General features: G+C 41.5%; 1 protein-coding gene and 1 long non-coding RNA gene across 5 annotated transcripts in view; one reads left to right on the forward strand and one right to left on the reverse strand.

The window, feature by feature from the left end:
• The window catches only part of Ets1 (ETS proto-oncogene 1, transcription factor), a 130,994-nt gene that overhangs the window by 99,394 nt on the left and 15,847 nt on the right, over nt 1–15,753 (forward strand). For all 4 annotated transcript variants that reach the window (XM_076846184.2, XM_076846182.2, XM_076846186.2 and 1 more), the window contains 4 exons: nt 361–561; nt 3,739–3,816; nt 4,731–4,979; nt 9,336–9,596. In XM_076846184.2, the coding sequence (XP_076702299.1) occupies nt 361–561; nt 3,739–3,816; nt 4,731–4,979; nt 9,336–9,596 (789 nt within the window). The remainder of the gene's footprint in view (nt 1–360; nt 562–3,738; nt 3,817–4,730; nt 4,980–9,335; nt 9,597–15,753) is intronic.
• LOC143392550 (uncharacterized) lies at nt 1,303–9,493 on the reverse strand. The gene is made up of 3 exons (XR_013090374.1): nt 9,318–9,493; nt 3,032–3,224; nt 1,303–1,550 (listed from the first exon to the last, which is right to left on the reverse strand). It is a non-coding gene; the product is annotated as an uncharacterized LOC143392550 (long non-coding RNA).

Here is a 15,753-nt window from a genome sequence, read left to right on the forward strand (position 1 = left end):
GTAGAAAACACTTCAGTTTGTTGTTATTGCTATTAAAGAAGCCATTTATTCCCTTGTGTGGGGCTTTTAAAAAAGCCTAATAGAAATAAGGCAGTGAGAGAGGAGATTCATGGAAAGCCTTGCCTGAATGGAAGGCAGGAAATACTCACATATGTGTCACTTTGTGGCTGACTACAGTTCCTCCTAGCTGGTTGAATGTTGAAGATAGAGAGGAGGGTTATGGAGGCACCTCGTGGTTTGAATTCACAGGTTGGTGCTTCCTAATTCAGTGGATAGGATAGTGCCCTCAGATACGTACAGACCCTTTAGCATCTCTTCCAGAGCCTAATCTACTTCACCTTTCTTGCTCTCTTTCCTCAGACCCTCGGCAGTGGACCGAAACCCATGTTCGGGATTGGGTGATGTGGGCTGTGAATGAGTTCAGCCTGAAGGGTGTGGACTTCCAAAAGTTCTGCATGAATGGAGCAGCCCTCTGTGCCCTCGGTAAAGACTGCTTCCTTGAGCTGGCTCCGGACTTTGTTGGGGACATCTTATGGGAACATCTAGAGATCCTGCAAAAAGGTACGTGTGTGGCAACTGTTTGTGTGTTTTTTGCGGGGGGTTGTGTGAAGTTGCTGTAAGAGTAAGTAGGACTGACCCAGTGGTGGGACACCAGTACCATTATCTGTGGGTGTCCAACCTTGGCTTAAGTGGCCTCTGGGGATGTGCCTGGGGTTGTGCCTGACACCTAGCAGGTACTCAGTGTGTGATTGTTTCTTTTTCTTCTTCGTATTGGGAGTTCAGATTTTAATCTTTAGCATGTTTGTACTCCTGTAACTTCTTGGTGGGCAAAATTCTGATGTAGTCTTTCTCTTAGAGCCGTGAATTATTTGAACAAGCAATGTCTACAGCCAACCCTGGAATAATTTTAGGACTTTTTTTCCCCCCTGGAACTCTTAATGCTCCCTTGATCTACAGCCACATAATACCTGGTCACATCTACAGAAAAGCTTAGTTTTTCTGAGGTCATTAATAAGACAGGCATCTCTGCCCGCTAACTGGATGGGTATTCATGATGCAGAATACCTTTTACATCTGGAGCAGCAACTGAGGTTATATCAGGACGCTGTGTCGCAACCTTGTAATGACATGGCCTTCCCTACCGGCCTCCTCCAACCTTTTTGGACCAAGTGACTCATGTCCCACAGCCCTGGCCGAGTATAGAAACAGCAATAGGCGGCAAACTTGGGTGTTTTTGCACTTATTTTTTGTATTTCTTCTTAAAATAAATCGCAGTTACCAGCAGTCAGCAGTGCCCTCCAGCTGACTGTAAGCCTAGAAGCCCGTTGCCCTCTCTAACCCAGGCCCACCCTCTCCCTGTGGTCCACCAACTCCAGCCCTTGGCACAGACACAGGGGGAAGGGTGCAAAGCTCAGGATTAGCACTCTTGTTTCCATATAATGCCTTTCTTTGCTTAAGAATATTTTCCACTCCTGCAGTGCTCAAGAGAGACCCGAATTAGATTCTTCAGGGCACAGAAGTGTGATCTTGATTCGGTCTCTTCAGCCTCTCTGTTGATAAATAATAAATAAATGAACAAAATCAACATTCGAGTGAATCTTTCTGTGGCTGCTGCTACCCAGGGCTGGCGGGCAGCTTCGCAGTCTTCTCAGAGCACTGGCACGCTCTTGGTATAGCTGCACGCACACCCACTCCTAGGTGTTGACACGAGCGACCTGTTTATAGAGAGATATGATATGGCAGACTCCTTGCAGATCTGATTTAACTGCTGGATTCTAAACACAACAACATATTTCACCAGACCGTGTAACCCAAATATGTTCTACAATATAATGTTTCCCTCTGTTTATCGTAATGGAGCTGCCAGGTGCTCTCGGGGTGTCTAAACCTGCCCTGATCGTGGTTATTATTAATATCTATGTAGTGTCTCCTTGTTTACAAAGTGCTTTAAAATACATTTTCTCATTGTATTATCAAAATAACCCCGTGAGATAGAAAGGACAAGGACTACTACGGTCCTTGTCTGTGAAATGAGGCTCAGATTAGGTGATTTCCTCAATTAACCACTCATTTCCTTAAACTTTTTGATTTATCTTTTAAATCTTTTCTCTCATTTAACTTTTTTGGGGTCTATGTATGTATATGTGTATTATATATGTATGTATGTATTTATTTATTTATGTGGTACTGGAATTGAACCTAGGGATGTTTTACCACTGAGCTATATCCCCCACCCTTTTAATTTTTTATTTTGTGATCCTCCCAGTCACTTTGGAATTATAGACATGTACAACTGCATCTGATGTTCTTTTTGGCACCAGGGATTGAACCCAGGGGTGTTTAACCACTGAGCCTTTTTATATTTTATTTAGAGACAGAGTCTCTAAATTCTTGCTTAGAATTTTGCTAAGTTGCTGAGACTGGTTTTAAAAATTTAATTTCCTACCCTGTGTTCTTTCTGTGATAATGTGGATTCATGTGGAGCTCCTGGACCCTCAGACAGATTTGGCCTGCCTTTTGGTAAAGAAATAACATAAGGGTATTTAAGAGGCGTAGGCTCTAATCGAGTATATTTGAGAATAGAAATCATGTCATCCCACCCAACGTTCCATCTGGATAGGCAGTGAAAAATAATCACTCTTCAGATTCATGTACTTGAAGAGATGAGCAAGATGTTTGTACTGAGGCTATAGCTTCAGTTCTGTCATGAAACCAAAGCCACACAGCACCCAAGAACATAGCTGTTTGGGGTGGGGTGGAAGGCCAAAGGTACAGGGGATGTTTCAATCTGATAAGCTACTAAAACAAAGTTTAATCATTTTATCTCAACTGGGAACTGTTTTTTTTCACCCGTGCAGGCATAAACTTGTTTACCCATCAGCCTTTGCTCCCAAGAAGCTATCAAATACCCGAGGAAAAGCCTAAACCAACATGCTGTCTTTATGTCTGATTGTTATAGTCAGATGGCTCCAAAAAAGAGTCAGAGGCTACCCTATTTGATTTTAGGGTAACTAGAGGATTCTAAGCTTACAGTGGCTTGGTAGAAAGCAGTTCTATCCTTGATTGCTCTTCCTCTCCGTTCCTTTCTACTTCCCTGGGAAGTCGGCATCTGGCAGCAGTTTGACTATGTGGCTCTCCTCTTCCTTTACACCAGCCCTCGTGGTTCACCAAGTGGAGTCACCTTACCAGTGTCCCCACTTCTTGTCTGGGCCTGAACTTGAATTCTGAGAGCAATGGGGAAAACACAGAACAAAACCCAGGCAGCTGTTAGAAGAAATGGAGGATATAAGATCTACCTGCCTAAAGACTGCAGTGTATTTCTGAATAGGTTTTGCAGTGATCAGTTTGAGGGTTAGGTAGTGTTGGTAACCTGCCGACACAGAGTCAAGCCTTTGATTCTAATCTCTAACATGATACTTGTACATACTGCAGAAAGACATCGAGAGGCAGGCTTGAGTGTTTTCCCAACCCTGGGTGATTACTCACTGATTCTCTTTCCAAGATATTAAATCCCATTTTGCAGCTACTGAAATAATAAACTTAGCCATACTTTCATGATCTCATCCCTAGACAAGGCCCCAGCCAGGGTAGACTCAGACACCAACTCAGTTAATGAATTTGCAGATTTCTTAGAAAAAGAGTTGAGGTCATTGTGGTCCTTGGATCCAAGATCCTTTCAAGCCAAGTGTTACTTGTGTGCTGACTTCTTTATCTCACTCCCTACCCTGTCCATTGCAGAGGATGTGAAACCCTATCAAGTTAATGGAGTCAACTCTGCCTATCCAGAATCCCGCTATACCTCGGATTACTTCATTAGTAAGTTGCATCTTTACTCCTCTTCCTTCGCTTTGCTCATTATAACGGGACCCTAGGAAAAGTTTCATCTCAGTTGATCCCAGCCTCCTTTGTGGTAATTCCATGGAAAATAGTATTTTCTTAACTGTAGACTCTTTGTTATTTTTAAAATTACTTCTTACAAATATAGTGGTTCAACCTATGTACCTGCCATATGAACCTGCAAGTTCTTAGACACTACAGAGGAACAACATTACAACTTGACCCCTAAACTTTTGATCTGTTTGATCCTATAGACTATAGTGGCCATTAGAGGATTGGGTTAGGGATTTGATCTTGGCCTTGTTCTTTCCTTTTTTACTAGTAGAGATGACAATATTTCCTCTGAAATCCTCTTTTAAGAGCATGCCATATAGCTTTGCCAGAAAACAGATTTATGCTTTATAGTTAAGAATAGCTAAGTCCTGGAGAGGTGACTAGAGGAGCAGAATTAGTGCAGGACTCTTCTTATCTGATGGCCTCACTTTCAAAGGGAGTCCTAAACAGGTTTATTTTCATTTTACCTTTTTACTTTATTTAAATTTTTATTCCAATAAAGCAATAATATTGTTAAATTTTTATTCCAGTAACAGCAATAATATTAGCTGCCTTATCTCAAGAGCTTATTCAGTGTCAAAATGTTAGTAGGCATTTTACATAAATACTTTCATTTGATCTCTCTTATTGATAAGGAAATTAAGTTAGAAAAAGGAAGTTTCTTATCAAGGGTCAAAGTGAGATTAAAAACCCAAGGCCTTCTGACAAAGTTTTTCCCTTTTATTCTCTAAGGTAACTAGCTCATTCCATGTTGTAGGGCCATTGTGGGTGGTAAAGAGCTGCTTGTTTTTAGGTACACATTTCTCTTCTCTCTAATTGCAAATGTTCTCCATCTCCAGGCTATGGTATTGAGCATGCTCAGTGCGTCCCTCCATCTGAGTTCTCAGAGCCCAGCTTCATCACAGAATCATACCAGACACTCCATCCCATCAGCTCCGAGGAACTCCTTTCCCTCAAGTATGAGAACGACTACCCTTCCGTCATTCTGCGGGACCCTCTCCAGACAGACACCTTACAGACTGACTACTTTGCCATCAAACAAGAAGTTGTAACCCCAGACAACATGTGCATGGGGAGGACCAGTCGGGGTAGGTTAGCTGTCTTCTATAAAAGCTCTTTGGTTTCTAAGAATTATCTACCTTTGTGAAATTTTCAGGTCCTAATTTTCTCTCCTCATTATTAGCCCTTCAGATTCCTTAGCTTCAGCCTTCCCATCTTAGAATGTCCAGGTGTTGAGACTTTTCCATGGAATTGCAGTCGTGTCCATCATGATGACAAAGACCCTCAGGGTCCATGGAATAATTTAAGTTTGGTAGGATAAACAATCAAATGGCTTATTTGGATAAGTCATTTTTGACACTTATTGAGTGTCAAAAATGTTGGTAGACATTTTACATAAATACTTTTATTTGATCTCTATCCAAATAATAACTCTGTTTGAATCTGGTCATTTTTAAGGGCTTTCTCTTTGAGAGGATTTTGCTCGAGATATACATAAAGAAAAATTGATTCATAAAGAAAATCATGACCATCTTGAAAAACCTGTAAGCTTTGCATATGTGCTGCTGCTCTTTCCACTCTGTTCCTGAGTCAGACTCTAGAACCTGGCTTGGTACCTGGAATGACCTCTACTGTTAGCCTGAGATCTTTAGCCTCCTGTGACTTCTTTGGTTTGGGAAGATACAAGATGGTTAACCAATAGTTTATTTGGAACCAGTCATCAACAGTGTGGTGAAAGTGTGTATTTAGTTAGAGGACCAGGGAAAGAGGTGGCCAGAGGCTTCCAAAAGAAGGTACTCTTGTTGACATGGCTATTATAATAATGATAAAACATTCACTGGCAGTGAAGTAAATGTTTCGAAATAGAGTTGGTTGACACGAAGCAAGAAAGGTAAAATAACAACCCAAATTCGAAGATCAGGGCAGAACATTCAGAGGTATTGTTCACGTAGAAATGTGTCCAGATTGTTTTGTTTCTGAGAAAAATGTTGTCTGTTATAAGAAGGGGCTTGGTTATCCAAGAAAGAGCTAGCTGATTTCTGAAAAGTTAGAAAGGATGATTTTTCTGATGAATAAATGGGAAAGAATTATAAGTAGAACGAGGAACAGGAGAAAGCTAAGCCAAGTGATTGATGAAGCATTTGCTCCCAGAAGTCAGACTTGAGCCAGCCTATTAATGATTTCTGTTTCAATGACTGACTTCCTGTGATGCCCGTTCTGTGGTTTTGGGAGGAGATCCCAAGACACCCTTACTTTGAAGATCACCAGTGCACATTCTGGGCCATACATGCTGTCATCTTCTTTAAGTGTTCAGACTCACACTTCCTCCTAGCAAGCCTTGGGATATCCAACAGGCCCTGTGCAGGGAAAGTCCCTGCAAAAATCAGAACCCATAATTGTCCTTCTTAGGGCCCTAGGGTGTTTGTGTTTTCAGACCAAAGGGGATGGGCGGCACCAGTTCTGCCTTCCCCTTTCTGAGTGTCTTTTATTTTGGGTGCATGTCTATTTAAATACATTCACACAAGTGTGTGTGTGTGTGTGTGTCTTTCTTCTCAGGCAGGTCAAACAAAGCATTAGAACAACTTTCTCATGGTGCTTTCTCTGCATATGTGTAATGAGACTGAATTGTGGGTTTGGGGTTCAGCCATATTGTAACTTTGGATAGATCTACTGTCACATTGTTTTAAAATTGCATCTGGCTTTGCATTTGTGTAATTGTCCCCTTTTCCCTCTCCTTTTCTTGGTTCTTGGTTTTGGTCCCCACCACCCCTTCAACCCCAAACTAATGATTATAAACCAAAAATGACCCTTGCAAAGGAATATGAGTTATTTTTCTTTGGCTCCACTCACTTCTTCCCTCCAAGCTTTAGGCCACAAAAACTTAAGGGAAAGACCGTTTTGTGCAGGTCCACTTTTTGTATGTTAGAAGTGCTGCAAATAAGACCAATTCCAAAGGCCAACTGAATCTGAGATGGTGTGATTGGTCCAGACTGAAAGCATTACTGTTAGCAGATTGTTATTAATAATCATGGTATTCATATACTGCATTATAGTATACAAAGTGCTTCTCTGTCCACTTACTGGGATTCTAAGGACTGTCTTTGTGCTAGTCTGTTCAGCGGGTTGCTGTAGGGCTCCCATCTACTGTTATGAGTGCTCTGAGGTCTGTTTCGCAGAGTCCGATAGCTTTAGAAGGACCTTGCTGAGGCATTTCTCAGAGAAGCTGGCCTGTGGACATCTCAGAGGTCATGTGCTTCCCTGCGTGAACACAGTAGCAGAACCAAACGTCTAATCCAGTTGGATTCAACCCATTTTTGGAGAAAATACCCGTAAATGAACGTTTCCAGCTCTAGGGTTGTGAAATAGAGCTAAAATGAAAGCTGCCTTCTGCTATAAACCACAGTTCTCAACCCAGTTGCATTTGGCTTATGTCTGAGAGGTTGCCAGAGAGTGGTTATGGCCTAGTTTAGTGCCCTTGCTTATTGGACTCCTTGGAAACTCAACTGTCTTGCTTGCGGAAATTCCAATCTCCTTGCCCTCCAAATATAAAGGTGGCTAATAGAGATAAGAATCATTTCAGCAGACTTAAGCATTGATAGTATCTAAACATTGGTGACTTGGTGGGATGTTCTTAACAAAAATGTAAGTTCTCTTTCTTAGGCTTTTGGCATGTTTGTCTCACAGAGAAATTGAATGACTATTAAAATCAGTAGCTGGTCGGAGCAAACACCTTTTTATGAGATGCCAGAAAATTTCCTATTCTACTATAACAAGGCCACATTCTGGTGGTGGACTATTTTTCCTGAGTCATTTAATGTGAATTTCTGGAAGAGACAACTCCTTTACTTTTAATGATACTAAAGAGGTACAGATGTGACAGGGGTTGGGGTAGGCTAGACTGATCCCTCCATGAAGCTCTTTGATTTGCCTTCTGGAATTTGCCCTCAGTGGATGAATAGAGGAAGGAATGAGATGAAGCAGATAATACTCCTCTCTATTATAAGTGGTACTAGAGGGAATACGGATTGCAGAAAATCTACAACAGTGGATTATATTAAAAAAATACTCAGCTTTGATATGTTTTATGCTTTTTTTAAAATTTTGAGAGCAGCATATTTTCCTATGAATTTAATTTTAATTTTGGCACCTGCTCATGTTTGAACCTTATTTGTTTCACCAATCCGCACTGCTAAAGGGGAGAGTACCCTGGAAGCACATTAATAGGAGGTTATACAAGCCAAGCTTATTTTGGAATTTGAAATATATAGATCATCCAGCCTTGAACAATTGAAAATATTTATAGGTCTTTTTGCATAAAAGTTTGTTACCACCTTTTGCCTCTTGGCATGTGCTAGATTAAGGTGGCCATCTAGTCTATATTTTGCTGTAAGTTGCCTGAAAATTCTCTGAACATAAAATACACAAAAACATTCCTAGGAACATTTTAGCTCTTAGATGCATTTATTTTCCTCAATTTTTTTTGTTAGCCTCCTTTTAATGGCATTTTTTGCCAATGGAAATTTCTCCATGAGCTATTGTGCAATCGTAGCAGCTGTTTATAACCTGGTTTGGGAAATTAATGAACTTGCATGATCTTGCGGTCAGTTAAGAATGCCTTAAGCAACTCACAGAGTAGAGGATTTCTGACACTGCTATGGCCCTTAACTCCTTAATCAGCTTCTTTGTTTTTTACTGTCCATACTTCCTCAATGAAGCATACATTTCAAGTACAGATTGGAAAGGAAAATGAATATGATTTTGTATTTAAAAGAGAGTGATAGTGTTTTTCTTTCTTTTTTTTTTCCTCTTATTTCCTGGAAACAGCATCGCAAAACTTTTTTTCTCTATTTGGGAAGGCATAAAGACAGGATATATATTTCATTTTAAAATAGTATTTGGGAAAAATGTTTAAAATAACACTTTAGTTCCAAGGCCAAGGAAGGTCAATCTGCTCTTAGTCTAATGGAATTTTTTTTCTTATGATCAAAATATTTTTCCAAATTGGAACTTTTGAAATCATGTTATTGGCTTGAGTTAGAAAAGGGATTTAGTCTGATGCTGCTCTGTTTTCCTCATTATTTCATTGGTTCTAATATATCAACCGGAAATCCCATAATAACATGTATGATTCTCAGCTTTGAGATTTCTGATTTTAGAATTTTTGAGATCCCAAATACTGCTGTGTCTCTCTAATAGATAGAGCAGCATTTGACTCTGAATCTCAATACTAGGAGCTATAAACCAGGCATAGAGTGGCAGTCGCTGCAGTTTGCAGCCCAACCCCTTCTCCCAGAGAAAGTTTGGAGCTTCATTGCAATGGGCCCCTCCATTCCTCCACCTCTCCTGCAGATCTGAATAGCAACCTGTCCCATATGAGGGTTTTTACAGTTGTTTTTCCCAATCCCTCCTCCCCTGTTTTTTCCTACCTCCTCCTTTACCTCCAGGTAAACTCGGGGGCCAGGACTCTTTTGAGAGTATAGAGAGCTACGATAGTTGCGACCGCCTCACCCAGTCCTGGAGCAGCCAGTCATCTTTCAACAGCCTGCAGCGTGTCCCCTCCTATGACAGCTTCGACTCTGAGGACTATCCGGCTGCCCTGCCCAACCACAAGCCCAAGGGCACCTTCAAGGACTATGTGCGTGACCGTGCTGACCTCAACAAGGACAAGCCTGTCATTCCTGCTGCTGCCCTGGCTGGCTACACAGGTAGGCACTCTGCTCTTTCCTAGGCAGGCTGTCTGCACGTTTGTATGGGGGCGGGGGGGGGATCAGTGGAAGGCACTATACTGTCTACCCAGAGACCAAAGGACACACTCTTTCTTTTTGGTGGAGTAGAAAAAGATGTCTCTAAGAGATTGTCAGTCTCTCAAACTACCCTGCTTGTGAGTAACCATTGATTTTTGGAGGCAAATAATATTCTATTCCAAAGGGAAAATTTTAAGACTGTCAGGAAACTTATATTTTTGGCCTTTTCCATATCTAGGGGAAGGGAGCTATAATGATTTGGTGTTCCTGGAAACTTGGTCTAGTGGCCTGGCATCAAGGGACATCTTCTGGCCTGCTCTTGGGAGGTCTTTTTAAATACAAAACCAGCAACTGCCTTTCTCAAAGGCATAATTGAATGGCCTACAAGCTAGGCTGTGTGGTAGTACAGTTATCATTAGGCTAGCTGTTCTAATGTGGGAAACATATTCTTTTTGGCCTTAAACATTGTCCAGATCCATCCTGAACTTACATAGGAAGCCTTATTTTCTCACTTAGCTTTATGGTTGATTTTTCCCCCCCAGTAGTGAAAGCTATAATTATAGTAGCAGTGAGTGAAGAAAGAGGGCAGAAAACAGAAGATGTACATTGCAAGCTTGGGCGTTGATTGAAAATCTAGTAATAGAGCAGAGCAGTTGATTGTTCAAATGGATTGTACAGCACATAAGCTGCCTACTCTGGGAAGTAGTGAAGAGTCTATCTGAGAAATGTTCAAGGAGTGTTGGTTAATGTGTTGCTCATCCAATCCTTTCTGTAAGATTGCAGTGTTTTCTAAAATGTGTTGTATTGTGGGTGGAGCTTGTTTTAGGCTTTGATGACTCAGATGTGGTCTAGGCCTTTATTCTCTTCTGGTATCCTTCACCCTGGACAGGTTATAGTGTTTGGACTCTGTGATAGAAGACAGCAGAATCTGTGCTTCTATGGATATATCTGTCTGATCTTAATTAAGAGAGTACTAGGTCCCTGTTGTGCAGGAAGTCTCAGGATTTGTCCAAGGAAGTCCTACTTAAAATTACTCCCCCATTAAGGATCAAGTGTACGTTACTTATTTTCCTTCCATAAAGATCCCAGTGTGGTGTGCTTGGACAGTGCTCAGGAATTGTGTAACCGAGATCTATATACAGAATCACAGGCGAGGAACTATCCCCTCTTCATTCTTTCTAAAATATCCCCATGGTCTTTGTTTGCACCTGGCTAATAGGTAGGGACTACATTTCAATGGAGTCTTCTCCTGTCTCTGGATGGCAGATTTTTATAGAGTTTACCCCATTTTCATTAAAGACATCTGGAATGAGGAAAAGTATATTGTGTGTTTCTCAGGGTGTACCAGAGTGCCAGTGCCTGTAGGTAGAATTAGACTCTGGTGGGATGCACTGATGGGGGAGGGAAGGGACAAGTGCCGCTTAATTGGAAAGAGAAGGAAAAGCCCAAGGTAGTTCTAAAATGATTGACAACACCATTGCTCTCTCTCCCCCTCCCTCTTTCCCTTCCTTCCTCCCTCCATTCATCCATCTATTCCTTCCTTCCTTCCTTCCTTCCTTTCTTCCTTTCTCTTTCCCTCCCTCCCTCCCTCCCCACTAGCAATTAGGGGGTAAAACAGTCAGTGAGTAGAAGAGAGGTAAGTTTATGAGCATTTAGAAGGCTTAAAGACTGAAGCAGCCATTTGAATTTTGTTTTTTAAAGTAGTTTAAGTATCTGACCCTTCTGTTGTTTCTTCTTTATAGTTGGGGGTTTAACTTTGCAGACTCTCTCAAATGGCGATGAGAACAATAGCCCAGAAAACAGAAGTCCTCTGTGCTCCCTCCCGGCTCTAACACACTGGGTGATTTTAAGCAAATTCACCTTGTACCCTGTTTTTTTTTTTTTAGTGTAGTGGAATTGTTCATCCTTATCTTGCTGGTAGGAGATGTGTGAGAATGTAGTTGAACCAAATCAATTAATTAAGCAAATGAGTGCTAGACAGTGTGCTAGACATGGGAGGAAAATCCCCTATTTATAGCAAATAAATTATTTCAGCAAATGAGCACATGTTGAGTGCAGATAAACCAGTATCCCTCAAGGGCTCGTTGTCCTGCAGAATTCAAGTTATTGTGAATGTCCTTATACTCAAACTGGGTTCTCTTATTGTTGTAGTCTGAATGAAAGTTGGGGTGTGTTAGGTGTGTGGGAGCAGCCCCAATTTTGGTATTTTTACTATGTATTCCATGTCTGCTTAACACCCTCTGTCTCTACCACAGGCCAAAGTACATGGTGGTTCCCAGATCTTGTACCCTCATTGAAGCCCCTTCTTATTTAAGATGCAGCCTCCCAGGGAATGGAGAAGAGGATGGAACATAACCATTCTGTCCTTCTCCCCACCAAAGACAATCATGAAGATGCCTACAAATGGGTGTCTGGCTTTATGTAGACATGTTAAGATGAGACGAAATTTGAAAAAGTCCTTTGTAAAATGGAAATCATGGCACAAGTGGTGGAAATACTTTTTTCTTGCTCATAAGAGTTACACATATTTTCTATCTCAGGTTCTGTCCTTGTTTTCTATTTTAAATTTTGATTGTTCCAAAGTATGCGTGACCACTCAGGATGAAGTAAAGGGTAAATGTTTAGTCTCAGACCTAGGAAAACTCCATGTTCCTACTCTTAGACTATAAACCAAACTTTTGCCTATATCACCTTCAAAAAAGTACATTTTACTTCTTTATATGATGTCTTAGTTACTGCACTGTAAGTGTGGAAATCAGTTACAAACTGAATTTTCACATTCTCTTGCACTGTTACATTCTTTCTCCAAAGATAAGAAAATTGCATCAACCTTCACTGGGCTCCCATGGCAACTTGTTAAATTAGGTCAAGATGTGGGGGCAGATAACATGGCTTGAAAGCCTGCCTGTTAGCTGAGTTAAGAATACATCAAATGCAGTGTTGGCTTCCGCCAAAATGTACCTCCTTACCTTACTGTGAACTGCTTACGGTTATCAAACTGATACAATCAGAAAGCTCCATTTTCTCTTGTTCAAAGATACATTCTGAACTCCTTCTAATTACAACACGGTTTGAGCGAAGCAGCCCAGTGTTTTCTATATGTTTTATAGACCTTAGTAAAATGCTTTCCTGATCCTTAAAAAACATAAGCCTCTCTGATTCTTTTTTTTTCTATTTCAGTAGGAATCAAGCACTCTCCCTTTTTTTCTCTCACCTTCCAGCCCCATTTATAGATGGTGAAACTGAGGCACAAAGATTTATTCTAGGCTGTGAAATTTCAATCTATAAGAAGGTAGAAGGTAGCTCCAGAATTGAATCTTAAGGGCCAGAGTCTCAATTGAATACAAAATCTGTTCTCCTTATCAAAGGATCAGAGAATACTCCTTGAATCTGTCTGTTGCTTCCATGGAGGGATGAGAACCTTGTCTCCATCTTGTCACTAACACACACTGTACACATCAGGGTGTGTGGGAGAGGGTAGAGCGAGCCTTTGGCTTCGGTCCAGAGTTACTGTACTGTGAATCACCTTTATTGAACATCACTCCAGATGGCCAGACATAACCACAGATAAGGGTCCATTCCTACCATGTCTGCTGTTGTTAACATGTGGGTCTGGTGGAAAGGCCCTTTTCAGGTCTAGGTGTATCCCCACCTTTTGAGTTACAGTTATAAATGAAGTGGTTTTCTTTTTACCTGGAGCCTGCAAAAGGCCAAGCCCAGAGCCATTCACTGTCATGGAATTGTGTTTCATAGTGTAGTATGGATTTTTATAAACAGACAGTCTTTCAGTTTAAGACCAAATTGGGAGTATCCAGGATTCAAGTTCCAAGGTGTGTGTGTGTGTGTGTGTGTGTGTGTGGGCGCGCGCGCGGGGGCACACACACACACACACACACAGTGAGAGAGAGAGAGAGAGAGAGAGAGAGAGAGAGAGATATCACATGAAAATTAGCACTTTAGAAAAGTTTTGTGTTTTTGAAAATTTAAGACTTTGTAAATAAACTCTTTTGCACTTAGACAGAAAATTAACACTCTAGTAGAAAAAGAAAAAGAAGCCTCATACACTCCCCCTAAAGATCTCAAATTGCTACTGCCCTGAAATAAACTTTCTTCTTGCCATTTCTCGATGGCACGGGAGCTAATCTAAAGTCACACAATAAGAAAATCTCCAGGCAAACATCAGAACCTTGGAGTTCTAACTTATAGTTGAGTTTTAGATGTTAGCAATCCAAATCTACTGCTAAAACATGCTTTTGAAAATAAAAAAGTTTACTGCAAAAAGAAGTACCTCTAAACCCTTCAATTGAGAATGCAGCCTGAGATTTGGCAGCATTACATACAATCACAGTTTTCTGAAGGAAAGTTGAGTTGCAAAATAATCTCAATGTACTTGTGTACAAATGACTGAGAGAGCTTTTACTAGTAAACCTAGTTAAGGAAAGGTAAGAGGGGTCCCCAAGGCAAGCTACTAGGGCATTGCAAATTTATGTAGATTTTAAGTGTTCTATATGCGGGTGGCTATGTTATTAGGGCCAATGCAGAGCTTTTCAGTTTGGAGGGATTATTGGAGCCAGCCTTTGGAATACAAAATCTCTCCATACAAAGGGTGTTGTTTATAAGATGATATGAGTTAAGTCAAGAGAAGGGCCAACTTGCTCATATAAGAATAGACCTCTAGTGCCCAGTCTGTGTAGTAGCCACCATTTCAGAGGCCCGGAGGAAGTTAGGTGACTTCTTTGGGCCAGGTGAGGCTAGGGCTAGCTCACAGCCTTGGGGAATCCGTCAGTCTCAGTGCTGAGCACCTGGATGGATAAGAGAAAAAGAACTTGGAAATGAGCAAGGCAGAAACAGAGCATCTTTCTTCACTTACTCAAGAGGCCATTGTGGGTAGCAGGTTGCAGGAAAGCCAGCCAGATCCCTCAGCTTAGACAGAGCCTTCCTGCAGGCCAGCAGCTCGGAAGCTGGTGGTGGTGATGGGGGGTGTTGATTTTCTGTGCCTGGTAGTGGATCCTAAGGGAACATGTGAGATGGACTTGGGCAGGGGAGGTCTTAATAGAGTAATGGGTTAACGTGCTATTTGGTTGTGAGATTGACAAGAAAATACTCTGGAGCACTGGGGAGGAAAATTCCCAGAAAGATTTGAACTAGATAGAAGAGAAAGCCCTTTCTTAATTTTTCTGCAAAGGAGCTTTACTCCTTCTACTTCTTAACTAATTAGCTTTGTGACAGTATTTCTTAATCATCTTCCACTGGTAGAAAAAGATCATATGGTTAGAGGACTTGGCCTCACTAGTAACTTTTTTCTAAATGTCTTTGAAAAGATGTGGAAAGTGGAGGTTCCCTATTTCCGTTGGTGGCTTTTGAAGGCCACGATTGGCTGAACCACCTGTGTCTTAATTTAGCTCTGGTAGTACCTTGGAAGCTGCCTTTCGGGCAGAAAAAGTGTTTTACACTTTTCAATCTGTCCTGACCCTTGCTGCTATTTATCTCTTTCTGAGGCCTTGTGGGTGCCTGCCTGGGTTTTGGATAGCAGGAAACTCACCACTTGTTCTGAAAACAGTCCTCCTGCCTGAGAGGAGGCTCTGAGTCTCACGTTTTTGGGGTCTCTGTTTCTTTAACAAAATCTCACTACAAATGATGGAATTGGGTGGTGGTGGTTTGGGAATTTCACTCTGTCTCCAATCTGAAGCTCCACCTTTTTGCCTTTGAAGCAAAATGTTTCCATTGAGCAAAATGTACCCAGCATGCTACTAAAATATTCACAAAAGTCCTAGTTGCCTTTAAGCAATAGGCCTTGGAAACCCCCGTCACTTCTTTTGGGAAAGGCCCTGCCAGATGTCCCGGATATTCCTGCTTTGGCCCTTGGCATCTCTTTCTTTTCCCTGGATGGCCTTTCCTGCCATGGAGAATAAGTGTCGACTGCTCTGGGTGAAGGCTCCATTCCAGAAAAGCACAGCCCCTCCCTGTTCTTCTTAAAATGACTTTCATGTGACGCCTGCAGGTTGGTTGTAACGTCAGCACCTATCACTTGAGAATGCCTTCAGATTGAAGCCCAGGTTAGATGCTCGAGAGGGTGGCCATCCCATGCTGCTTCACCACCATTCCATTTCAGTGTCTA

Source organism: Callospermophilus lateralis, chromosome 2 (assembly GCF_048772815.1).
Source record: "Callospermophilus lateralis isolate mCalLat2 chromosome 2, mCalLat2.hap1, whole genome shotgun sequence".
Taxonomy (NCBI): domain Eukaryota; kingdom Metazoa; phylum Chordata; class Mammalia; order Rodentia; family Sciuridae; genus Callospermophilus; species Callospermophilus lateralis.